This window comes from Homarus americanus, unplaced genomic scaffold (genome assembly GCF_018991925.1).
Source record: "Homarus americanus isolate GMGI-L3 unplaced genomic scaffold, GMGI_Hamer_2.0 scaffold57980, whole genome shotgun sequence".
Taxonomy (NCBI): Eukaryota; Metazoa; Arthropoda; class Malacostraca; order Decapoda; family Nephropidae; genus Homarus; species Homarus americanus.
In genome coordinates this window covers 25,452,850-25,480,001 of record NW_024716703.1, presented here as the reverse complement: position 1 = coordinate 25,480,001, position 27,152 = coordinate 25,452,850, and the positions used below count along the sequence as shown (strand labels likewise).

The following is a 27,152-nucleotide window of genomic DNA, read 5'->3' as shown; positions in this document are numbered from 1 at the left end:
CAGACGGAGCAGATATACTCTTAATTGGCATCCCAGGAAGACAGTAGCTTTAGCTTATCTCATGTGAGTATCTGGGGGTTGAGTTGAATTAAGTTAGGTTTGGTTAAGTTACTAACCTAATCTAACCCAGTTATTTTAGGTTACGTTAGCGTGGTTAACTTAAAGGGAAATAAACTGGGTGCCTAATCATCAAATGATCCACCACAGCAATACCGTACAACACAGGTGAAGACAAGCTGGTGGGTGTGACTGTCAAGTGTATACAGTACACTCAAGATCCTGACAGACGTGAATGAACTTACGATCAGACGGCAATAACAGAAGGACCACTTGACCGGCTGACCACTGGAGAAAAGGAATTGGTGAAGACTCAAGAATTTCCTCGACACTTAGAATCACCTTTTTCTCATGAATCTCCCAATATTGTAATTTGTTAAGGAGTCTTTGATGAGATATCCGTCTTGTACAGTACACAAGTCAATATAGTATCCACTTGCATCGATGAAGTCATAGTTAAATTAATAAATACATTGTTTAATTCCATAATTCGGGTTATTAATTTTTTTTTACATGTCCTTCACTGATATGTCGATGTGAATTCATAAAATACAAATATGTCAAGGGAAACGAGAAAAGATCCAATATGGAAATAATTCATAAATGCAAACCACACAAACCAACCAAACGTGACACTGTAAGGATAGTTTTGGTTAAGTCATCAATATGAAAAAAACCTGTACACTCACCTCTATATCGTATACATACATCCACAGCCTTACTACATACACCCAGCAATACATTCTACTGATACATAAAACTATCCTCCTCCCACATACCACTCCTAATAATGTATGTACCTACTGTATGTTGAAACTATTAAACACCATTTACTCACACACAGGTATACGTGAATATCTCATTAATGCTTTTTAAAGGGACATCAAAGGTTACAAAAAGACCAAGTTGTATAATATAATTTATTAAACGTTGTGACATCATAAGCAACTGAATTGGGATATAACAAATTAAATCTGAGCCGAACGTGTATGAAGATACTGTAAATAAATTAAATGTTTTAAAATACCTTTATAAAACTACCGTAATTTATATTTATATTTTTATTTTTGTTAACTTAATGATTTACATTAGGTAGTTTCCAAGAGGTTGGAAATATAAATCTATTTAATCAGCTTTAATTAAGCTGATATAGATATTTTATAAATTAAACGACGTTTGGATTCCATTTCTGGATTCAAACAAGTTTCAGCGATAATTAGATATGCTTAACTTCGTTATAGTGTCTTTACAAATATAAGATTATGTTTAAATTCTTAGAAAATATACAAGAATTACTGTACTATCCCGTTAGAACAGACCGCTGTGTGTTGCTTGAGAGAAGGGTCACTACTTACAGTAACACTAGTACAAGGAAATAGGATACACCTATTTTATCTCCGGGCTTGGCATTAACAGGTGCCCGTCAGCCTGGAGCTAGTAGAGCCGCGAAGAAACTTATTTTTCGGGATGCAGTCGTACATCCTTAACTTTTCTTCACCCATCTACAGATGGCGGTCTTTATTTTATAGTGTTAACATAGTAAGGCTGATACAGCGGTTAATGCCAACTATGAAAGCTTTAGACAACCTGTTATAAGAGGATAATTTGTTAACTTCAGTAGGCTATCGGGTAAAACTACTAACAATGTACCCCTGATCTACATTCACTTAAAAGTTTTCAACATTCAGTTCGTGATGGTGTATGTAGAATTCTTTGACAGCTGTAACCATCTCATAATACATTAAGTTAAGGCACAAGTAACACACTGCACACAAGTCTCCATGTTGGTTCAACTTACTTTCTAGGCAAAATTCATGGTAGGGAAGAAAAAGCTTACATTAAGATTTGTACATGAAAAATTTGTTTTCTCCTTGAGAGGAAAGATGAGAAAACTTGAGCCCACTTCCCACACAACAACCTAACATTATTATTACACTGTATATTACTACTGTCTAATGCAGACCTGTTACACGAGAAACGTGAGCTAATACAGGCGCTGTAGACAATAATGTAGAGCACAAAACACATGGCATGTCTATCATCACAAAACTAATATGGTACAAATATACAGTATATCTTGGATCGGTCACCTGCACTCAAATACATTCTGTGACCAAACCAATTCTTTACTTATCAGTGGTAATGTCATTTACACACAAATGGTATAATGCAAATAAAAATAATTAACCTCATGTTACTTTATAATCTACAGTACTCACGGTAGGCCACCATCACCCAGGTTTTCTATCAGAACATACTGTACAGTATAGAAACAGTAACTTGAGAAACACTTTGGTAGTACAGTAGCGTGGCGAAGGCTAGGCTTATGGGTTCTATTGTATTCAACGGAACAAATAATTAGGGCGAATAAAAAGTGGATCATTTTCAATTTGGTTTGTGATGTTTAGAACAAAATTTTTAATGCAATACCTGAATATAGTACAATACTGTAAATCTATTTATCAATACCCCCCCCCCCCCGCCGCTACAAATTTAGCATCCAAAATTATAGTCGATTCAGTTAGGTACTCTTACTTTACACCCTTATTCATTTTTGTTTCCGCCTGAAATTTGTTTGAACACTATCATTTTCTCTTCAGCTTCTGAGAAAATATATCCATATTTATCACTGCAAACTCTTCAAAAACAAAGTCCTGAAAATGTGTCTAACAATAATATCTATACAAACACTGTACATGTGATCGTTATGACATTGGATCGACTTTTTAAACGAAGGAATTTTATACTGTACTGTACACATGTTCGTGGGATGAAACTACTGTACCTTGTGCCAGATGATGTAATGGGGCACGTAGCTGTTCTAATATAGTTGTACATAAAAATATAATAGAAGCTAAAGGACATCAAAACTACACTGTGAATTCTATCTTAACTAGATTCGTTCACTTAACAATTGTTGGAGGTAAAACTAGGGTTGTGAATATTTTCTACAATATTTATGCTTAATGAACTTGTGTGGTTAAGGGAGTCTCAAATCACTATTTATGTTACAAGAGTTCCAGTACAGTACTGTTTTTTCTACAAGAATTTATATTATTAATTCGCTTTCTTATAACACAATAAAACCATTAAAAACCCCACTTATACAGAAAACCTAACAAGTTACTGTCCAGATATTATTAGTTTGAGATATGAAGTTGTATAGTACTCTATTTTTTCACATGCATGTAGAAATTACCGTTTTCTTTACGGGGAAGTGTAGTCTATAAAAACAATTTTTGTTTACTGAAGCTTTCACTTTAAATAATATTATGGTGACACATTCCCTGGTAACTTTCTCCAGTCAGCGTTAACAGCACAGTAGGGTAGATAGGCTAAGTGTTAATGTACCGTCTACTTCCTGGCAATGGTGTAGCTTTCCCTTTCCCGCCGTTTGGTACAACGTTTCAACTTCAGCAGGAAGGGGCCGAATTCACAGGTGGGCGTAGAACACTCCCCACGTGACACACAGCTGAAGGTAACAACATGATTACATTATAACGTCACGAATTTACCATCGAATCGCCGCCTTTCAAAATCTCTGGGTGAAAATTAATATTGCATTTCAACATTATTTTTTATATATTTATCATTTAACACACACGTACACACACATTATGAATTGTGAATCCTTTTATTTTGTAGGAAGTAAAGACAGTCTCACCTGATGTCGCTGGAGGAGAAGTAGCGGCGTCCTTTATAGAGCCGTCGACACTTGGACTTGCCCTTCCCACACTCACACATACACTGACCATTTCTCAGCTCTGCCGTGTAGTGACGAGGACATTTACACCTGTAGGTCATAACAACACCAATGTGAGCACGACTGAGATATAAAGTAACAGTCAAATTAACATGAGAAATAAGATCACTTGAAGATTAGCCTCCCCAGCTTAACTTACTTCACCTTAGTAAAACCTTCCTTATTGCTAATCTAATTTACCTCAATCTAATCCCCCCGAGTAGCGTTAAGATGTTTTAAGCTTGAGGTGGATAAAGTTAGGTTTAAACACAAGACTGAAAACTCACTCCTGATTGGTCTATTGGGTTGAAAGTTAAAACACAAGAATGAAAACTCTCTCCTGATTGGTCTATTGGGTTGAAAGTAAAAACACAAGAATGAAAACTCTCTCCTGATAGGTCTATTGGGTTGAAAGTAAAAACACAAGAATGAAAACTCTCTCCTGATTAGTCTATTGGGTTGAAAGTATAAACACAAGAATGAAAACTCACTCCTGATTGGTCAATTGGGTTGGAAGTAAAAACACAAGAATGAAAATTCACTCCTGATTGGTCAATTGGGTTGAAAGTAAAAACACAAGAATGAAAACTCACTCCTCATTGGTCAAATGTAGATAAACATAAAAAAGATTGAAAAAAAACTCACCCACTGGCGGGAAGGTTGGTGGTGATTGAACGAGGCTGACAGGAACATCGCGTGTTATTGGCGAAGGTCATCATCTGCACCCCAGCTCGACCTGCGTGCTGGAGAGGTCAGAGGTCAAAGGTTAGATGAGTTTGTCTGTTGAGTCCCGACTGATGAATGTTTTTATACGTGAGGGATATTTATTCATGAGAGCTTTTGACACAACCAATGGTGAACTATTAGTATTTTAGCAGAATCACATGAAGATTAGCCCTCCTAGTTTATTTTACCTTTAAATTAACCTGACCTAACTTAACCGAATTTAATCTAACCTAACCTTATTCATGAACACTCAAAGAGACAATGAACACTACTCAAACTAATACTACCAGGCATACAAACACACAACACCTCTCACAAACACACAACACCTCTCACAAACACACAACACCTCTCACAAACACACAACACCTCTCACAAACACACGACACCTCTCTCAAACACACAGCACCCCTCACAAACACACGACACCTCTCACAAACACACAACAAAAACTAAACATTACTCACAAACACATAGAAATAAAGCTGTACGTTCTCTGACTCGGCAGCAGCACAAGTCATTTCGGGAGAGTTGCAACAGCCGGTCACGTCAGAACAACGGTGGAGGAGAGCACAGCGAGGCCAGTACTTTGCGCTGGGTCCCAAGTCTTCTGAGTTGACAGTCACACACAAGCGAAGCGGCACCTCACACTTCCCACTCGATTTAACCCATCGAGCGTTCTCTGAGGCAAGCTTTATCATCTGAACTGTGGAAGAATTTAAAAATGTTAGAAAATAATATGATCATTTTATATATTAAATAGAATATAAGATTATTTATTTATTTATTCCTTAACCACTTGGTCTGTTTTTTGCGATTTTGTTATGAATGTTTTTGTGGGGTTTTAAAAAAAATATTTGTAAATCAATTCCTATTTGGATTACTTGTAGATTAGATACCCTAATTTATTTCACCTCAAGATTAACCTTCCTAATGTTAGCAATGCGGGTTAGGTTAATCATCAGGTAAAATAAGCTGGGGGAGGGGCGAATCATCAGGTAATCCTCAGTTCTTTAGTCTGATTCGTAACTACGGTGTGACGTCATGCTGTGAGAGCCACTGATTCGTAACTACGGTGTGACGTCATGCTGTGAGAGCCAATAAGGGACATTAAAAAAAAGGCAAGGCTGTGTTGTAAGTTATAACAGGGTACAGCTGGTAGAGACTTACAGTAACAATGAAAAAAAAGAGAGTCAATATTTTGGGTGACCCGAGTCTCACTCCGGCACCACCAGAGAGAGAGAGAGAGAAAGAGAGAGAGAGAGAGAGAGAGAGAGAGGTGTTTAAGATAATTTTACAATGAAAATTTCTTGAGGTAGATAGATAAGTAGAAAGAAAATGAACGCCACTACACCACTATGAACGCTCCCACGCTACTATAAACGCTTCCATGCCACCCTGGATGCCTCTACGCCATAATGAACGCCTTCACGCCCCATCTCAACGCCCCCACACGGCTCGCCAAGGAACAAAAAAAAAATAAGTGTCGTAAATCAAATGTGCGTAAGTTAAGGAGAAGTCACTTCCCCTCGTTGGCGCCAGCACTGGGGGTGAGGGGTGAGGGGGTGAGGAGGTGAGGGTTGGGGGGAGAATTAAGAAAGGCAAAGAGGAGGTGGAGGAAGATGATGGAAGGAAGTTGGGGAGAAGAGAAGAGGGGTGGGGGGAGGAGGGAGGGAGGGAGAGGGAGGGAGTAATGACAAACGAGGGGAGGGGAGAGAAGCTGCTATTAGTGAGATGGAAGGATTAAAATGTAGATTCGACCCCAAGCCGGAGGGAGAGGGAGGAAGGGCGGGAGGGAGGGAGGAAGGGAGAGAGGGATGGAGGGAGGGAATAAAGGAATTGAATTGAATTGAAACAGTTTATTTATCCAGAAAAACACAATATTAACATGGCTGAACCAGTTGAGAACCTGAGCTCTCTTTTAGACAGGAGGGAAGTAAGAGGAGGAACCGCTAAGGATTCTAAACATGGTAATACGCAGATAGTGAGGGAAGAAGGTCAACAAGGGAGGGGTGAGAGGTCAAAGAGGGTCAAGTGTGAAGGACAGAGACTGACACGTATCTCTGTGCCCCGCGTGGTATAGATAGTTCAAGTGTTAGGCTGTCTGGAGGAGAGAGAGAGAGAGAGAGGAAATTGAAAAAAACATTACAGGAGGAAAAAAATATGAGAAACTAAAAAAAAAAAAAAAAAATATGCTTCTAGCGTGTAGGTCCCCATTGGTGTCACACTTATACAGTATTAACACCAGCTAATTGGCACTCTGGCACGGACCTCGAAGTAAACAGTCTTGGTGCCACAGTGTTAAGGTTGTTCAGACAATAGGCGACGGGTCTCTTGTTATGTGAGGCGACGTAAAGAGGCAAACACCGGAGAGAGAGAGAGAGAGAGAGAGAGAGAGAGAGAGAGAGTCTGTAACCTAACCAAACCTACCCTACCCTACCCTACCCTCTACCCTACCCTACCGTGCCCAAACCCAAACAATAAGACTCTAATGGTTTCTTTGGGCTGTGCAGTTTATACTCTACTAACAGCCTGCCATTGTATCTGTCAGCTCCATGTGTACTTACCAACTAAATATCATAATGTGTTCTCTTAAGGTGGCTGTAATAAAGGACTCTCTCTCTCTCTCTCTCTCTCTCTCTCTCTCTCTCTCTCTTTCTATCTATCTCTCTCTCTTCCATTTGCTAATATCTATCTATCTCTGTCTGTCTGTCTTTAATTCTTGATAATAATAATAATAATAAACTCTTTTATTTCCATCTTCAGAAAACATAACAATAGTAGCCAAGAAAAACGAAAGAAAATAACTTAAAAGTGTTCCTTGTTTATATTGGCAGCTCACACTTGCTTCCGGAGAGAGAGAGAGTGTGTGTGTACCGTAACATTAAACTCTTAGGCGTATGGGGGCAGCACTCTGATTATCGCCAGTGACAAGCTGAGTAGAATTTGGTGTTATTTGGTATTTAGTAATGTCTGACTGTCTTTATCTTCCGCTTTTCTTTCCTAACTCTCTGTCTCTCTCTCTCTCTTCTTTCTCTCTCTCTAATCTCCTCTCTCTCTCTCTCTCTCTCTTCTAACTCTCTCTCTCTGACCACCACACACAGATCCTCCCCAGCAAAAAAAAAACCCACTACACGTTGATCTAGAGTCAATATGAGACCTTCTCGACCACACCGCCGTCAGGAGAAGTTGTAATGGGAATTGAAAAAGCTAACTAACCTAACCTAATCTAACCTAAACTAACCTAACCTAATCTAATCTAACCTAATCTAACCTAACCTAAGCATACTTAACCTAACCTAACCATACCAATCAACTGTGAGAGACTGGTGAGGAGGAGGTGATGGTGGTGGTGTGGAAATACATTCATATCTTTCCATAAACAAACATACACACACACACACACACACACACACACACACACACACACACACCTGCATAAACACTTTGACATGTGTACACGAAACCACAACTTCATCAGTACACACAAACAAATATAACTTTGCACTTAAAGATAGTCAAAACAGACACACACACACACACACACACACACACACACACACACACACACAGGTTACGTTATGTTAGATTAAATTAGGTTAGTGTAGGTTAGGTTAGGTTAGGGCCCATTTGAAAAGCTCCCCAACTCACGATCATGCTGAGCCAAGGTGAGACCTGATGAGGGTCTCTGACGTGTCCAAGGGGCGGCGTTGACATAGTCCTTCGTATCTTCCGCCATCGTCATCTCCTCCTCCTCCCACGACCCATCCTGGACGATGGTCGGGCCCTCCACCTCCACGCCTGAAGCCTCCACATCCGTCTGTAAGTAAAGAAACCATCAGTATTTAGCGCACCAACCTCACTGCTGCGACATAATTCACTTTGTTTACAAGACTCATAACTGTGTGTGTATTATGTTATTAATTCAGTTGCTTAGCCTCTGGTCCCTCACCCTGGAGACTCGTAAGTGCACGCGATGTTGTTTGTTATTTTATATTGTTGGGGACTAGTTTGTTTATCTATGTTGTTTGTTACTATATGTTCACTGTTTGTTGATGTCTGACGCCTTATCTGTTGTTCCTACTATCACCACTACATTTTTTTTTTTACAATTACGCTAAACGTGGCCTCCAGACTCCCCCAATAGCCACACCTTCGCCACCATTTTATTATCTTAATATTAAATATCCTAATACATAAGTAACTACCCAAGCTGTGTTGAGTTAGTTGAGCCGCAGATCTATGCGGTGTTCAGTGACTGGTGCCTCATAGTCGATATCTGCGACCGTTGTCGGCTTTGGGGCATGTGATCTGTTCCCTGAGGCAGAGCAATCCAGACCTAAGGAGAGAGAAGGACAGTCGACATCTCAATCCGGCTGTAGCATAACTTCTGGGCTGCTGCTTCTGTTCATATACACCTCGGCCAACCTTGCGTAGGAACATCTTGCACTTGGTCCCATCCCACCAGAGGTTGTGAACACCAGAGAGGTAAAGCTGTGCCCTGTTCTTGTCATTCTCGTTCCTCTTGTGTGCAGCCTCAAGAGCTAAGTTACGGTGACATGCGGCCATGGGGTCGAATATCCTGATCTCAAAGGCTCGCTGTTCCCGCGTCCAGAATCCTCGAGCACTGACGTCCACACGGGCATAGTTGGATGTGTTTGAAGTCCTGTGACGGAGGTTCTCACCGTCCAATGGAAGGAGGGGCGGTTCCACCATGACGTCGTGGCAGATTTCCTTCAGTATATTTGCTGTTAGATCCCTTACTTCGTCAGCCTCCTGCAGACTCACTACTGCTGTACTAATAGCACTGCCACTAACAATAGGCAACATTACGACTAATTCCATTACTATTACTACAGACACTAAAGCTACCGCGGGTACTATTGCAACTACTATTACTACTGCGACCACTGTACTATATTATGGAATTGTGTCATAAGAGAAATGTATCTTAAACGACTTTGTTAGGTTACCCTGGGTGGAGTACTGGAGTCTTATTGCTTTACCATTGTTTGTACACCTGACTTGTTTAAATACATGCTGAATCAACGTAAATTTGGAGAGCGACTTTGCATATCTATCTATCCAACACTTTCATATATAATACCTGGAAGTCTTACGAGTTATAAGGCTCCATTGATGGCAGGTCATTAAATTGGAGAGAGAGAGAGAGAGAGAGAGATTCCATTTTTAACTTTGCAAACAACTACACTATAGGGTATTAGTTCCTGTATGTATGTATGTGTGTGTGTGTATGTGTGTGTGTGTGTGTGTGTGTGTGTGTGTGTGTGTGTGTGTGTGTGTGTGTGTGTGTGTGTGTGTGTGTGTGTGTGTGTGTATGTGTGTGTGTGTGTCCATAAAGTAACACCAGAACAGGTTTGAGGATATGAAGTCAACTCTGAGGGTGTGATTAGCGTGTGATAAGCTCCTAACTGTTACCATGGCAATGAAAACACACAAAGTTTTTCTCGAGTGTTGAAGAAAACGACGACATGAGGCAGACTTTAGCGGTAACTACATTATTTTTCACTAACAAGAGTCATTAGTTTGTGGTTGACCCAGACATAGTTAACGATGGGGCGAAGGTCGGGTTAATATTTTTACTTGGATGACTCATAATTATCCCTGGAGAGAGAGAGAGAGAGAGAGAGAGAGAGAGAGAGAGGAGAGAGAGAGGGGAGAGAGAGAGAGAGAGTAGTAGTAGTATAAAAAACCAGGAAATAGTACAACCCTTCTTTCATTATTTACAGCTTGTATTATCGTGAGGAAATAAGATGAAAGACCAACGTTAAATGTTTGTTTATGGTCTTTAGTGCACCTTTGATGTTGCCGATGTACGATGTTTAAGGGTTTTATTTGTGTGTGTTTAGGTTAGGGTTTGGTTTGGTTAGGTTTGGTAGGTTTGGTAGGTAGGGTTAGGTTAGGTTAGGTTAGGTTTGGTTTGGTTAGGTTTGGTTAGGTTAGGTTAGGTTAGGTTTGGTTTGGTTAGGTTTGGTTTGGTTAGGTTTGGTTAGTTTGGTTTGGTTAGGTTTGCTAGGTTTGGTTAGGTTTGGCTTGTTAGTTTGGTAGGGTTTGCTAGGTTAGGTTTGGTTAGGTTTGGTTGGGTTAGGTTTGGTTAGGTTTGGTTTGGTTAGGTTTGGTTGGTTTGGTTTGGTTAGGTTTGGTTTGGCTTGGTTTGGTTTGGTTGGTTTGGTTAGGGTTAGGTTTGCTAGGTTTGGTTAGGGTTTGGGTTTGGTTAGGTTTGGTTAGGTTTGGTTAGGTTTGGTTAGGTTTGCTAGGGTTTGGTTTGGTTGGTTTGGTTAGGTTAGGTTAGGTTAGGTTTGGTTTGGTTAGGTTAGGTTTGGCTTGGTTAGGTTTGGTTTGGTAGTTAGGTTTGGTTTGGTTAGGTTAGTTCGTGAGTGCAGGAGACGATTCTTTTTTTTTTGAATTTTTTGGAGTAATTACTTTTAATGGAAGGTCGAGGCAAGGACTCAGGGGTGGTAACACGGTGTTATACAACTATTACTGTACACACACACACACACGCACACACACACACACACACACACACACACACACACACAGAGACACATGAAGATACATCCTCAAACGCAAATTTTCACTTAGAAACACACATTAACACAATCCTCCTCCCTCTCTCTTTCTCTCTCCCCCTCTTTCTCCCCTTCCTCCCCCTCTTCTTCACTTCTCTCACAGTCGTCCTTGTCCACGTGGGGAGGTGAGGGAGACGATTAAGTTTACCCAAGGGGAGTCTTTCCATGAAGTGTGTGTGTGTGTGTGTGTGTGTGTGTGTGTGTGTGTATTTGTGTGTGTTTGTGTACTAAAGCAGGGCCTTAGTAACCTACTTTACATGTACATTGCTGTACTCCTCGACAGTACACACACACACACACACACACACACACACACACACACACGGTACGACATGACTTACGATACAGGATGGACCGGAGGATTGAAGCCAGGCCATAGTGCATCACCTGACACACGATTGAGTCTACAGGTAAAGGTGAAACTAATTATTCTTATACTCAGATATAAGACTCGAAAAGGGACTTCTTGCTCAGTGTTAACCTAACCTAACCTAACCTAACCTAACCAAACGCAACCTAACCTAACTTAACCACATTCCCAATTCAAATTTATCCAAAACGAGGGTGGAAGAGGGGAAGGGGGGAGGGGGTTGAGGAAAGAGGGGAGGGTGAGGCTAGTTTATTGTGCACCCCTTTATACAAGACTAAGCGGCAAACTTAACCCGTTTTACTATACAAGTTGTGTATGAGTCGTGTATAATTTTCTGATCCTCCAAGTGGCAAGAGGAGACGAAGAGAGAGAGAGAGAGAGAGAAAAAGTATTTGTAATAGATAAGGGGGCGGTGGGTGCAGGGGGAGATAAGGGGAAGCTAAGTGGGTGCTAAGGGTCACAGCATTAGTGGGCCACCCTAGTCTTGTCTACTGAAATTGTTTTGACACGGTATCTGGGGGTGGGGGGATGTGGTGTTGGGTGGTCGAGAGACAAAAAAACAAAACATGGTCTGGTTGAGGGTGTGGTTTAGTCTGGGTGATGGTGGTCTGGTCGAGGGTGTGGTCTAGGTGATGGTGGTCTGGTCGAGGGTGTGGTCTAGGTGGTGGTGGTGTGGTTGAGGAATTAGTTTGGTTGGCGTTTCCTTGTAAAGAACTTTCGTCAATAGATTGGCTGGGAGCTTATGATCGAGGGTGAGAGAGAGAGAGAGAGAGAGAGAGAGAGAGAGAGAGAGAGAGAGAGAGAGAGAGAGAGAGAGAGAGAGAGAGTCACCCTTTGTAACACACGACAACAAAAACACATTAAGAAAAATTATAACACCCATCAACACCCTGTAAACATAAGGGATCCTGAATGTAAAAAAAACCACAACAAAAAACATAAACAAAATAAAGCAAAAAAAAAACATAAACGCTTAACTTATACTTACACATTAAAGTAACCTCTACAGACGTGAAATTATGACATGAATTTCTTACAAGGGAAATATACTCATTAGTTCATTTATACTCCGGGTCCTTTGATGTTTATGTTCATTGTCTGGCGCGCGTCTTCCTCTTAAACGCTTATATATTTATTTTTTAAGATGGGTTTTTTTTTCCTGTTGATTATTATAACTACATATTAAGTAGTTTCCTGTTTACTTAGGATTATAATAAATTAGTTTTGGGTTAGGTTAGGTTGTGTTAGACATGACGGTCTCTTCTGGGTAACATCCTGCTCAAGGGTGACCCGGTGACCTGCCCTGAGGCCACTGTGGCTGGCTGGCGTCAAGGGAGAGGAGGAGGAAAATGCGGGAAGAGGGAGGGACGCCGGAGAAGAGGGTGTCAGGAGGGGGGGGGGAGGGAGTTAAGACGAGGAAGGGATGGAATATGAGGGAGGAGTACAGTAGAAGGATGGATGGAGGGGAAGATGGAAGGAGGGAGGGAGCATCACGTGTCACAACTTCAGTTTCAATAATACTTACATCAAGGTCGACCGACGAACTCAACTGAATAACTGAAATTAGAGTCGGGTACCAGACTGAGAAGCTGTACTAGCGAGAGGCAGGCAGACCCCCCTTCCCTCCCTCTCTCTCCCTTATATGGAAACAACGAGAAGGGAATGAGGAGAGGAGGGGAGGGGGAGAGGGGGAGAGAGAGGAGGGCAGACAGTCATGTTTGCTTGTTAAATTCCCCAGGTACTATTGAGGTGTTGCCTTTCATTGACTCTTACACAAGTTTACTAAAGTTACCAACACACACACACCAACACACACACACACACCCACACACACACCAACACACACACACACACACACGTTAACACCATTTATTCATATGATCTTTAACAATAAACAGAACACAGACTTTATCAACAACCTAAATATAGTTCACAACCCTGATCACTTCTTCGTCACAGTAAACATATGCAAATGATCCACCAGACTTATACGTAAACAACTCTGTTATAAGGCTTAACATAGACTGAACTGTGTGAATTAGGTTTGGTTCTTATTCTGAAAAGGTTTAGGTTAAGTTAGGTTTGTTGTATGTTATGCTGTGATGTGTTGTAATGTGTTGTAATGTGTTGTGATGTGTTGTGATGTGTTGTGATGTACAGATTAATGTTGTTATTGTGAGGTGGCCAAATAAACTGGTTCTCACCCACACTTTTTCCATTATGAGCAAGAAGACTTTTGCTTTACAAAGACGCCTTGTATGTGTGTGTGTAGAGAGAGAGAGAGAGAGAGAGAGAGAGAGAGAGAGAGAGAGTACGTTTTCTTCATCTCTTTCCATAATAAAAAACATTCATTCTCAGCTTACAAGAAACACATTTGGATACACCAATCACAGTGCATATTCTTAATGACGTCACACTCAAAAAACAAATTCAGAGACCATACGCGTCATCACATTAGGGTTGAACCAATCAGGAGACACCCATAACCAATTACGTCATAAAAACAAATACGTGAACCAATCAGGACACACCTATAACAAATTACGTCATAAAAACAAATACGTGAACCAATCAGGACACACCTATAACAAATTACGTCATAAAAACAAATACGTGAACCAATCAGGACACACCTATAACAAATTACGTCATAAAAACAAATACGTGAACCAATCAGGACACACCTATAACAAATTACGTCATAAAAACAAATACGTGAACCAATCAGGACACACCTATAACAAATTACGTCATAAAAACAAACCAGTGAACCAATCAGGACACATCGGCGTAACAAATTGCCGTCATAAAACAAACCAGTGAACCAATCAGAGCATCCATATTCACTTGTCACATTATCTAATCCAAACAGAAGGCGATAAAGGCTCAATAGTCAAGAGAGAGAGAGAGAGAGAGAGAGAGAGAGAGAGAGGACTCAATTTGAAATCTAGACAGACCTCGTCTCTCATCTATCCTGTGCTGTTCCAACACCCCATCACATGTTACACTAGCCTCTTTCTCTCCCTCCATAAGAGGGGGAGAGGGGAGGGGGGAGAGGGAGGGGGAGTGTAAGGAAGAGTGATAGGACTTGTCAATATGGTATGTCATTAATACACAGAGACTAGATGTATAATCACTGTCTGCGGTGCTTTTATGCTCAGTGCCTAGAGTGTGTGTGTGTGTGGTCACCTTGAACACATGATACGCAGAAAGGCAACACAACATTACTTCCAAGAGGGTACTTACCTCTCGTTTATTTATCATCTTTAGTGAGGATTAAAAATATTTTATCTAATCTCAGTAGAGTCTCAGAATCCGTGTGTGAGCCATGTTCCTCTTCGACTCTTGTATCGTATCTTGAAGAAAGCAATTAAACTCTCTCTCTCTCTCTGTGTGTCTTCTCTCTCTCTCTCTCTCTCTCTCTCTCTGTCTCTCTCTCTCTCTCTCTGTCTCTCTCTCTCTCTCTCTCTCTCTCTCTCACAACACTACCGCCTCCCACCCGTCGACTGGCGCCACTAGTTTTGTTATCCCCAGGATCAACAAGGACTTAAACATATGCAGTGAATCATTTGTAGTGTTCGTCTTGGGAATAAAAATAGACACCCGCTGTTAATTTTTTCCTACAAAACGAACGGCGACTTGTGAGGATGTAACCAATAGTGTATCTTCCTTGGAAAAAAATAACAGGTTCACGGTATCCTTGTCCATAATCTTCCTAGTAAAAAAATAAAAACCAATCCGACATTTTTTTTTCTAGGAGTTGTTTGGGTACAGCTAATCGAGCGTACTACGTCCTGGAGAAAAAAGTAATGGATTTTTTTTCCAGGAATAGTTTATGTAGATGTATATAATCATCCTCCAGGGAAAAACGAAAAGGTTGGTTGTCTCTCTTCATGTGACAAATGATTTAGTTTGTATTGCAACAGCCAGAACACACACACACACACACACACACACACACACACACACACACACACACACAGCAACAACACGACCCTGAATTAGTGGGACGAGAAGAAGAGGCACAAATCAAGGTAGAGTTACAGAGACGTGTTGAAGATGTTAGTTAATACTGAAGCACAAGTTGATCTTCTCATAAGGAAATAGATTAACTTATTTGGATCACGTGAAGAATAGCCCCTGTAGCATTATCACCTTACCACAAACCTAACCTAATCTAACGTAATGCTTCCCTAAACCTAGTCTAACCCCTAACGCTAATCTAACACTAACCTAACTCTAATCAAACACGTAACTAATCCAACTTATTAAGGTGTATAACCATCAGGTGGAATAGAATAAATAATCTGTACATCAACCAGTCAGATACGTTCTCACAATCGACTCTTGAAGGAGGACATACCCGGAGAATGTAAAGGTATGTTGAATGTGTCCTTCTACAGCGCCTCCCTCTCCTCCTCCCCCTGCTGTTACTCCGGCTGCACCTAACCTTCCCCCTCCTCCTCCTCCTCCTCGTAAATGACCTTCTGTCTCAACCTTAGCCACTCTTCAGCATATACATTACTTCACTGCTGACGCGTTTAATAGGTGTGTGTGTGTGTGTGTGTGTGTGTGTGTGTGAGATAGAATGAATCACACTCAGGTAGACAGGTGACATTTAACACACACACACAGGTAAGAGAACAAGACACATTCTCAGCTGGTCACATACACATGAGATATTAACTACACCAAGAGTGCTGTTGCTGGGGGTTGGTGGAGACGAACTACAACTTGATGGGGGGGCTTAGTGGGGGCTTGGTATGGGGGTCGCTGGGCTTGTTGAGGAGGGGGGGGAGGCGGGGGGGAGGTGGAGCTTTGAGTTATACCCCACACCACAGCTTCCCCCCCGCCCCCTACCCCATCAAGTCAGTTAAATATATCTCTACGCCACACCAGTTACTAACAGTCGGCGCCAGAGAGACTGAGCCACCCCCAGGTCATGTACCCGGGCCCCAGGTCACTGTGCCTAAGTCACTGTACCTGGGCAGTGGTTCGGCACCTGGGCCCAGGTAATGTACCCTGGCCTCAATTCACTGTACCCGGAACCCAGGTCACTGTACCCCAGCTCCAGGTCACTGTACCCGAACCCCAGGTCACTGAACTCCGGCTCCAGGTCACTGTACCCGGACCCCAGGTCACTTTACTCCAGTTCCAGGTCACTGTACCCGGACCCCAGGTCACTGTACTCCAGCTCCAGGTCACTGTACCCGGACCCCAGGTCACTTTACTCCAGCTCCAGGTCACTGTACCCGAACCCCAGGTCACTTTACTCCAGTTCAGGTCACTGTACCCGGACCCCAGGTCACTGTTCCAGGTCACTGTACCCAGGACCCCAGGTCACTGAACTCCAGCTCAGGCTCAGTCACTGTACCCGGATCCTAGGTCAATGTACGGACCCCAGGCCACTGTACCCGGACCCCAGGTCACTGTACTCCAGCTCCAGGTCACTGTACTCGGACCCCAGGTCACTGTACTCCGGCTCCAGGTCACTGTACCCGGACACCAGGTCACTGTACCTGGACACCAGGTCACTGTACTCCAGCTTCAAGTCACTGTACCCGGACCCCAGGTCACTGTGCCCGGACCCCAGGTCACTGTACCCGGACCCCAGGTCACTGTACCCGACCCTAGGTCACTGTACCCGGACACCAGGTCACTGTACTCCAGTTCCAGGTCACTGTACCAGGACCCCAGGTCACTTTAATCCAGCTCCAGGTCATGTACCCGGGTCTCAAGTCACTATACCCGGGCCCCAGGTCATGTACCCGGGCCCCAAATCACTATACCCGGTAACTGTACACTGGCCCCAGGACACTGTACCCGGGCCCCAGGTCACTGTATTCTGGTTTATTTCAGCAGCTAAAGTTTTACTTGATGGTGAGTGTCCCGTTTAGTGACAGGTGCCCATAGTACCAGCCCGTGTCCTTTAATAACAAGCGTCCTCATTAGCGGGTAGTGTTCTACTTAATGACAAGGGTTGACATGATTGAATAGTGTTCCTTCACATAGAGGCGTGCCCTTTAACGGCGACTGTCCCTTTTAAGGAGATGTGCCCGATTTAAGAGGAACACACCACGCCTTAGTATTGAGTATCTCTCCTCTTAAGAGCCGTCATTCACCCACGTCACTCTCGGAACTCACAGCAAGATTGAGTCATGAAGTATCAAGTGTATAAAAGTAAACACAAACAATTCTCCAAAACTTACAACACTGGAACACTTTTCGGGTGAGTAATTTCCCTTGACGTAAACTAGAAATGTCTAAAAAGGGGCGCCGGTGGGTAGAATGGTACCGCTCTTGCCTTGCAAGCGGGATGTCACGGGTTCGATACCCGGGCCAGAGGAAGTTGTTTGGATACTCTTCCTAGTTCCCTTGGTCCCTGTTCACCTAGCAGCAAAGTAGGTACCTGTCAAGGGCTTCTACGCCCTTGACTCATGAGACATAAAGCAAACATGAACTTAGCATGCTTCCCTGTTGGGCTCTGTAAACGCTTCTGCGCTTCACCTTACACAAGGATGTAGGGGGGTGCCCAATAAGTAATAAAAAAAATGCCTAAAAAGATCACACAACATCAGAAAACTCACCTTAAGAACTTTTGAAGTATAAGATCGTGTTAGGAAAACTCTGGAGCACGTGATAAATTGACAGCTGTGCATGACTGTATACAGCCAGACAAGAGAACAGTCTTCTAAAACGATCACGACACTAAACTCATTTCACTCTCACACGATATTATGAAATTTGTGGAACTTTTAACTAACTAGAAAATAAAGAAAACCTTATTAACAAAAACAATTCGTAATAAAAATCAAGATGATCAAAAAAGTTCAAACCATATTGAAATTTTTTTGGAAGACTGTATAATCTCACCGGGGAAAAAATATTGGAACCTCGACTAACAATAATGGAATAAACAATAAACAATCACTTCACTACATACTTTCTTGGGAACCTTTGATCATATTAATAATTTTACTCTTGAAAATCAGGAAAACTAGAGAGAGAGAGCTAAGAGACCAATAATATCAGGAAAACTGGTATATACTGTTGAGAGAGACAGAGAGAGAAGTTGACAGAGAGAGACAGAGAGACAGAGAAAGCACATGGAGCGACACTATGGCGCCACAGCACCAGCAGGAACCGGCCACTAACACCATCACAACTATTGCTGCTAGGACCTCGGGGGGGGGGGGGTGGACACGGAAGGGGGGGGTTGGAGACGGGTGAGTGAAGACAGTGGGTGGAGTCAGAGTCACACACCCACTTCTGTCTACTTCTAAGGCGATTAAATTTGTTGACTGTTGTTATGTCTGTGAAGAAATGATCGCGGTACAGAAATTTAAGCTGGAATTAGTTGTGGTGTTTTAAATGGACAGAGAGAGAGAGAGAGAGAGAGAGAGAGAGACTGTCCTCACATACATACCACTACAAGGAATGTGATTAACACACTAGATAAAGTACTTGGGTTGACTCTCCCTGGCCCGCCACCTCTCAAGACGACACCTCGCAGTTCTAGTAAGTAAATGTCCCTCTCTCTGTCTGACTCTTCTTCCCCTTCTCTGTCTCTCTCCTTCGCCCTCTCTTTTCCCTCTCTCTGTCCTTCCCCCAATTAGGCTACAATACAGACAGCATGTAAACTTTGTGATAAACCTCTAAAGATTAACACGTGAACACTATATTATTGAATGTGACACTATCAAAGGCTTCAGGCCACCTGGCTAATTGTATCATGAACTTTGTAATTACTACATTAAATCAGGAGTACTTGAAAACAGTCTTGCTGCTTATCCAAAATTTGCTGCTAGGCCACACTGATTAGTCCTCAAATAGAATATGATTTCTACTGTATATGAACCTCTGTCCTGTGTGGCAGTGAACAGTGACATCACCCTCAGTGTCAAGACCTGACTGAACTGTTCTCGAAGATTTCCCAATAAATTTGTTAATCGTAACCTCTATATCTCTTGTTTTCTATCTCTCTCTCCTTCCCTCTCTCTATCTCTCATTTTCTCTCCTCCCCTCTCTCTATCTCTCCCTCTCTCTCTTTAGTCAAGTTTTTTTAAGACTGATTCCCTCTCCCACCCCCTCTCTCACACTCCCTCAGCTTAAGATCCCGGAGATAAGGAGAGACTAAAACAGATATATGGCGTATGAGGATTACGCAACATACGCTTAGGGTTCGTTTACTCCCCGCCCCGCCCCGCCCCGCCCCGTCAGATGATAAACATACTTGTCACCTCGTGGGAATGTTCCTCTCTTTCCATAGCTTCTTATCTATCTACCTATCTATCTAACTCTTCCCCCCCTCTACCCATAACTACAGTCATCCTAACTCCCCCCTCCCCCCCACCTTCTCTTCATAAGCTCAGAAGCAACCACTTAATACTACTACTATTAATAACAACAACAACAACAATAATAATAATAAAAAAAATAATAGTAATAAAATACTACTACTACTACTACTACTAATAATAATAATAATAAGTATTCTCCCATCGTTCCGTTTCTCATAACTTAGAAAAACCCCACTTAATCACTACTTAATCAGCTTTAAGAAGCTGGGAGCTGGGTCAGGATTCATTTACGACCTTTTTGCCCGCAGATGTTATCACTAAAGGCTTATATATCCATTTAAACAAAATGTGATAATCACTCTTCTGACATTTATGTGAAGTTGGGTAGCATTATATTACCCCTTAGGAGGCGTTGAAGTGACAAAACCACCTTTCTTTTTTTTTTCTTTTCTTTTTAGTTCCTTGTAAGAGAGAGAGAGAGAATCAATTAAATAAGACCATCAAGTCATTAAACACGTCATTAATAACTCATCAACCGTATAGCTACCGCATCTGTTTACGTCGCTTACACACCTAAAACAAAAAGGCTAAAAATGACCTCCAGACGTGTAGTGGGAAGCCTTACTTACCTCATCTGAGAGAGAGAGAGAGAGAGGATGTTGGTCTGGGTTGGATGAATGGGTAAGGGAAGGAGGCGGAGGGGGCTGTTAGGCTTGTCCAAGGGGAGAGGGGAAGGAAGTTCTAGTTTGGTGAGGGGGAGAAGGGAGGAGGAGAGGGAAGGGGGGGTTCTTAAAGGTTGTTCAAGGAGAGGTTCTTAGAAATGGATCAGGAGGCAGGACGGAGGAGAGGGGGGGGATGAGGTGAGTTACTGAGGGGAGGAATGCTGGTCCCTTGTCATACTACATTACCCTCCTCTAACTCCTCCTTCACCACTATCACCCCCTAATCCCCTTCACCACCATCAACCCCCTCCTCCACCAACTACCCCCTCCTCCACCAACTAACCCCCCCACACACAGCAGCAGGCGACACAGGTACAAATATGGCTACAGAAGGTGTACAGGTAACCCCGGTGGTCCGACGTGATCCTCTCAAGATACTGACACACACACACACACACACACAGACAAACACACACACACACACACACAGACACACACACACAGACAGACAGACAGACACACATACACACTATTTTCTGTTTACACTGTAATATTAATGTAAATATTTATTATGCTCTAAGAATCACCTAATGAACTGTAATTTTCAAAAGTAATATAAGGAATTAACTGAAGATTAGCCTCCCTAGCTTATTTCACCTGATGATTCCACACCCTAACCATATCTGGGGGTTAGGTTAGGTTAGGTTAACGATAGGGTATTTAGTCACCAGGTAAAATAAACAGAGGGGTCTAATCTTCAGGTGATCCGAGATAACTCTTTCACTTTCGTTAACAAGACAATTCACTCTACGGTTCATCACCTTTTTAACCGGTGTCTGTCTGTCTGTCTATCCATTAAATCAGGACATCTATTCAAGTTATGCGACTGATCTTATCGATGGTTGACTCCAATATGAACTGAGAGGGAGAGAGGGAGAGAGAGGGAGAGAGAGAGAGAGAGAGAGAGAGAGAGAGAGAATCTGTGTGTATTCATTTTTATAGAAAATAACATAAATAATAATAATAATAATGTCAAAAGCCCACATACACAGAGAGTTCTATCACCCATAAATTTTTAATGTTGTTGCACTAGTGTATTACTTAACCTTATTACGCTTGAAGACTTTTGTTGTCACCGCAGTAATATTTTAACAACACGAAAACCCCACCTTCAAAAAAGTCTCTCCTCGCAATTATCAGTTATTTCGGTATTTTGCAGGTAAACAAATACTCCCAGTTATCTATCCCTCATCACACAGTCTAGGGATATGCTTCCAGTTATCAGTCTTCATCACACACACAGTCAGAGGGAGCCAGTTAGAACAGTCCACTGTCTGACAGGTTGAGAGATAAGAAAATGGATCGACTGTAACATACGCTTTCTTTTGTTGTTCGATGAGTAACTCTTACGAATTGTTTGTGTCATTTTGAGTGAATTTGGGTGTGCGTGTGTGTGTGTGTGTGTGTGTGAGTGCGTGTGTGTGTTTGTGAATCTTGTAGGCATTTTAGTAGTTTCATAATATTTCGTGTCGGATAATGAGGACAGTCAAATTTACAATCTGTCTAGCGAGCATCAACAACAATTAATGGTACAGTATCGATAATGTTTCTTCGTGTGGTCAAAGTACTAACGAGATAGATAGATTATAGCAGTTATATAACCCTAAACTAACTATAAAAAATATATATGAAGGATATTATTTAACACAGCAAAGGAAAAAAAACATAAAAAATATACTATTAAAAGCACAAAAGGAGATCAATATTCAATCTGATAACTTCATACCATCGACGTCTACACTGGTATCAAATTACAATCTTGCTTTAATTAACTAAGGTCTTTTAAATTAGTATTCTAGTTAAGTAAGCACACAGGTCACTAATAATAGACTAATTAAATGAAAGAAAAGCTTTGATGAATGAGTTAATAGTAAACAGTACGTACTCGGAGTCATACTAAGCTACAGTTGGTCAGTACATTCGTGGCCGACAGAGACGGCAAGTCACAAGCGGCGGTGAAGTGAAAGTTTAAGTTCTTGACGTTTATGTTATTATTCTATGTACTAACTTACACACTTAAAGACCATAGTTGCTAAACCGCAGGCATACATATAACAAGAATATCCTGGGAGGGAATATTTTGTGTACTAACCTTAACCACACGCTTAATGAGCATAGTTGGGAGAAGAGAAAGTAAAATATAACTAATAATGTTTGCCAAAGACATTATTAGTTAGTCCAAATTATTTTATCCCTCAAAGTTTGTTGTAGAATGACTAGTGGGCCCTCACACAAGTAATAAGCTTCTGTAAATCACCAGCTCAAGCTTCCTTTACTCTTTTCCTACCAGTGTAAAGCTTTAAGACTGTTAACTTACCCGGTAGGGGAAGCTTGCCGTCACACCACGTTGTAATCTCGTAGTCTTCTCGTCTATGGAGGTCTCCAGGCGGTTCAACAGGTCATTGAAGGAGTCGGTCGTGGATAACCTATCATCGTGGTGGTGTCTTGCGGCGCCCACAACACCTGTGGCTAGATATGTGGCCAAGCACGCCCACACAGTCGCCCGCATCACCCATGTTTTCAAGATAATGCCAGACATATCTTGAGTTGTGCTAAAAGGCCCAACGAGACTTCTTCAAGTTCTCAAGGAGAACTTGACAAACTTCTTCACGGATCAAAATAAGTCTATTCCGGTTCTTTTTCCAACAATACTTGATAAAAATGGAGTGCAATGTATCAGATAAAAAAAAACAAGTCACCCAGAATGCTGATAATTCACAGGGCAGAGATGAGTGATGCAGTACCTCGTGTGTCGTGTACCAGCCCTGAGATTCAACTGATGGTACCAGCTCAACCCCCATTGGCTTTTATATACCCTGGCTGGCTGTAGGGTTGCCAGATGGCCGCTTCCACGGCCAAATTTATCTTCTTTGGCCGTAAAAAATTTACCTGGCCTTGGAAAAATAGATGATTACGCCAAACCATTTGGCCGAATTTTGTAAGACACGTATTAATTCTTCATCTAGTGGATTTTGAAGACAAGTCTAGCACCTCACCTTGTCATGACCTCACCTAATCAGAGGAGAATGACAAGACTAATCCCGGGCATTAGGAACCTTGAGTACAGAGACAGGTTAAAGCATCTTAATTTGCACTCCCTCGAGAGACGTAGAGTGAGGGGCTATATGATAGAGGTGTATAAATGGAAGTCAGGGCTAAACAAAGGGGACATTACGAAGGTACTCAAACTATCCAACCAGGAGCGAACTCGTAACAGTGGTTTTAAATTAGACAAATTTAGATTTAGGCGCGAAATAGGTAAACACTGGTTTGGAAATATAGTGGATGAGTGGAACGAGTTACCAAATATCATCATTAACTCGAATACGCTGGATAGCTTCAAACATAGGTATTTGGATATATGAGCGATAGGGGTTGGGTGTATGGGCCAATAGGCCCGCTGCAGTTTCCTCCATTCTTATGTTCTTATGCCAAAACCAAATTACGAAATCGGCTCGTTTCTGAAATGTTGGACGCAATTATTAGTGTTCGCTCACACCTCCAGTTCCAAGGAAAATTTTGCAGATATTTCTATGTAACACCACACATGATGGAGCTATTCAACTCTGTAAACATGTACGAGAAGGAAGAACCAGGGGACGATGACGGACTAGATGGTTTTGATTACGTCAACTGGTGTTATCAAGTTCCTCCACCATCATCATGCTCCTCCACCATCATCATGCTCCACCACCATTATCATGCTCCACCACCATTATCAAGTTCCTCCACCATTATCATGCTCCACCACCATTATCAAGTTCCTCCACCATCATCATGCTCCACCACCATTATCATGCTCCACCACCATTATCAAGTTCCTCCACCATCATCATGCTCCTCCACCATCATCATGCTCCTCCACCATTATCATGCTCCACCACCATTATCAAGTTCCGCCACCATTATCATGGTCCACCACCATTATCAAGTTCCTCCACCATCATCATGCTCCACCACCATTATCATGCTCCACCACCATTATCATGCTCCACCACCATTATCAAGTTCCTCCACCATTATCATGCTCCACCACCATTATCAAGTTCCTCCACCATCATCATGCTCCACCACCATTATCATGCTCCACCACCATTATCATGCTCCACCACCATTATCAAGTTCCTCCACCATCATCATGCTCCACCACCATTATCATGCTCCACCACCATTATCAAGTTCCTCCACCATCATCATGCTCCTCCACCATCATCATGCTCCTCCACCATTATCATGCTCCACCACCATTATCAAGTTCCGCCACCATTATCATGGTCCACCACCATTATCAAGTTCCTCCACCATCATCATGCTCCACCACCATTATCATGCTCCACCACCATTTTTTTTATAGTTTATTGGGCACCCCCCTACATTCTGTGTAAGGTGAAGTGCAGAAGCGCCCATCTGGGAAGCATGCTAAGTTCATGCTTGCCTTTGTGTCTCATGAGATAAGGGAGTACAAGCCTGAAGGGTCATAGGTTTTTTTTGTCAAGGGCGTAGAAGCCTGAGGAGTCAATGGTTTATGTCATCAAGTTATTGGACGCTCAGACAACTTGTCCCTGAATACGAATTCACAACTTTCGACTTACAACAGGTACCTACTTTACTGCTAGGTGAACAGGGACCAAGGAGGACTAGGAAGTGTGTTCAAACAACTTTCCACCGGCCCGGAAATCGAACCAGTGACATCTCTCTTGCGAGGCAAGAGCGGTACCGCTCTACCACCGGCGCCCTTATTCCACCACCATTATCAAGTTTCTCCACCATTATCAAAATCCTCCACCATTATCATGCTCCTCCACCATTATCATGCTCCACCACCACTACCATGCTCCACCACCATTATCATGCTCCACCACCATTATCAAGTTCCTCCACCATTATCATGCTCCACCACCATTATCAAGTTCCTCCACCATTATCATGCTCCACCACCATTATCAAGTTCCTCCCCCATTATCATGCTCCACCACCATTATCATGCTCCACCACCATTATCATGCTCCACCACCATTATCATGCTCCACCACCATTATCATGCTCCACCACCATTATCATGCTCCACCACCATTATCAAGTTCCTCCACCATTATCATGCTCCTCCACCATTATCAAGTTCCTCCACCATTATCATGCTCCACCACCATTATCAAGTTCCTCCACCATTACCATGCTCCACCACCATTATCATGCTCCTCCACCATCATCATGCTCCACCACCATTATCATGCTCCACCACCATTATCAAGTTCCTCCACCATTACCATGCTCCACCACCATTATCATGCTCCACCACCATTATCAAGTTCCTCCACCATTACCATGCTCCACCACCATTATCATGCTCCACCACCATTTCAGAGTAAGGTAAATCTTCACTGTAATTTACAGATATTATGTTAATGTAATTATTGGACTCTTAATTCCAAGTTAATTTTTTTTATGACATTTTAAGTGAATATTGTAGGGGAGACTTTTATTTTGAGTGGATTGCAAAAATAGCCTTATGCTTCCCATCCAAAAAGATTTGGCCAAATATGAAAAACGGTTTGGCCGATTTGGCCGTGAAGAGAAGTGGGAGTGGCTGATGGGGAGAATCCACTGGGGACATCCTCTCTGTCTCAGGTCGACTTAACGTGTTTTTTGTTTATATTATCATGGCGGACGATTTTAATTATTTTTTTCTTCTAGTCAACACAATCCATTATGGCGATGAATTAAAGGAAGTTAATATCAGTATTCTAAAAACATCCATTAATTTTAAACATCTCTATAAAGTTCGTGTGGTGAGATAATTAGTAAAATGTAACAAAAATGAAAAGTTTGTATTAAAACTTCTGAAATTTTAAGAACATTGGTTAAGTCACAAGTCAAAGTGGAGGGAAGGAGGGAGGAAGGGAGGGTGACGCGATGTGTGGCAGACCCCTCACTCCCTCCCTCCCTCCCTGTATGTTTGGACAAGTATGTTGGAATGTAAGAAAATGAAGGGGGGTTGTATGGGGGGTGGGGGTGGGCCATTGTACACACACACACGCACACACACACACACACACACAAACACACACACACATACACACGCACACACACACACGGATGCTCTGAAGGAATGAAAATGTAAGGGAGGTGGAGCGTAGTGGAGCGTGGTGGGGGAAAGGAGGGAACGGCCTTGTGAGAGAGAGAGAGAAGGAGGACGAGGAAGAATTTAAAGCTCTAGTACAGTCGTGTTGTTGTCGGGTTATCACAAAAAAAATGACACGGGTTTACTACTAACGTCACTGCTTGTGTGTGTGTGTGTGTGTGTGTGTGTGTGTGTGTGTGTGTGTGTGCGTGTGTGTGTGTGTGAGGAACTGCTTTCTTAAACAGCGAAGAAATTCAGGTGAGTCGAGTTATATGCCTCCTCACACACACACACACGTATCAAAAACATACACCATACTAACTCCAAACCTGAAAATATTCCCCTAAAGTACGTAATTAATAACCCATGATAACAAGGCCTTTGCACTGTTCAATTTACCTAACCTAACCCAGCTAAGACAACTCGGGTTTAGGGCACTCATTATATATCTAAGTTAATAGGTTAGGTTAGGTTAGGTTAGGTTAGGTTAGGTTAGGTTAGGTTAGTTGAAGAGTGTTTGA

General features: G+C 42.2%; 1 protein-coding gene across 1 annotated transcript; it reads right to left on the bottom strand.

Annotated features, from left to right (window-relative positions):
* Positions 1–966: 966 nt before the first annotated feature.
* On the bottom strand, positions 967–23,291 carry LOC121858368. Its single transcript, XM_042354809.1, has 6 exons — positions 22,828–23,291; positions 8,177–8,345; positions 4,993–5,231; positions 4,445–4,542; positions 3,722–3,850; positions 967–3,529 (listed from the first exon to the last, which is right to left on the bottom strand). The coding sequence occupies exons 1-6, from the start codon at positions 23,047–23,049 to the stop codon at positions 3,412–3,414; spliced, it is 975 nt and encodes a 324-aa protein (XP_042210743.1). The 5' UTR covers positions 23,050–23,291; the 3' UTR covers positions 967–3,411.
* Positions 23,292–27,152: the final 3,861 nt, after the last annotated feature.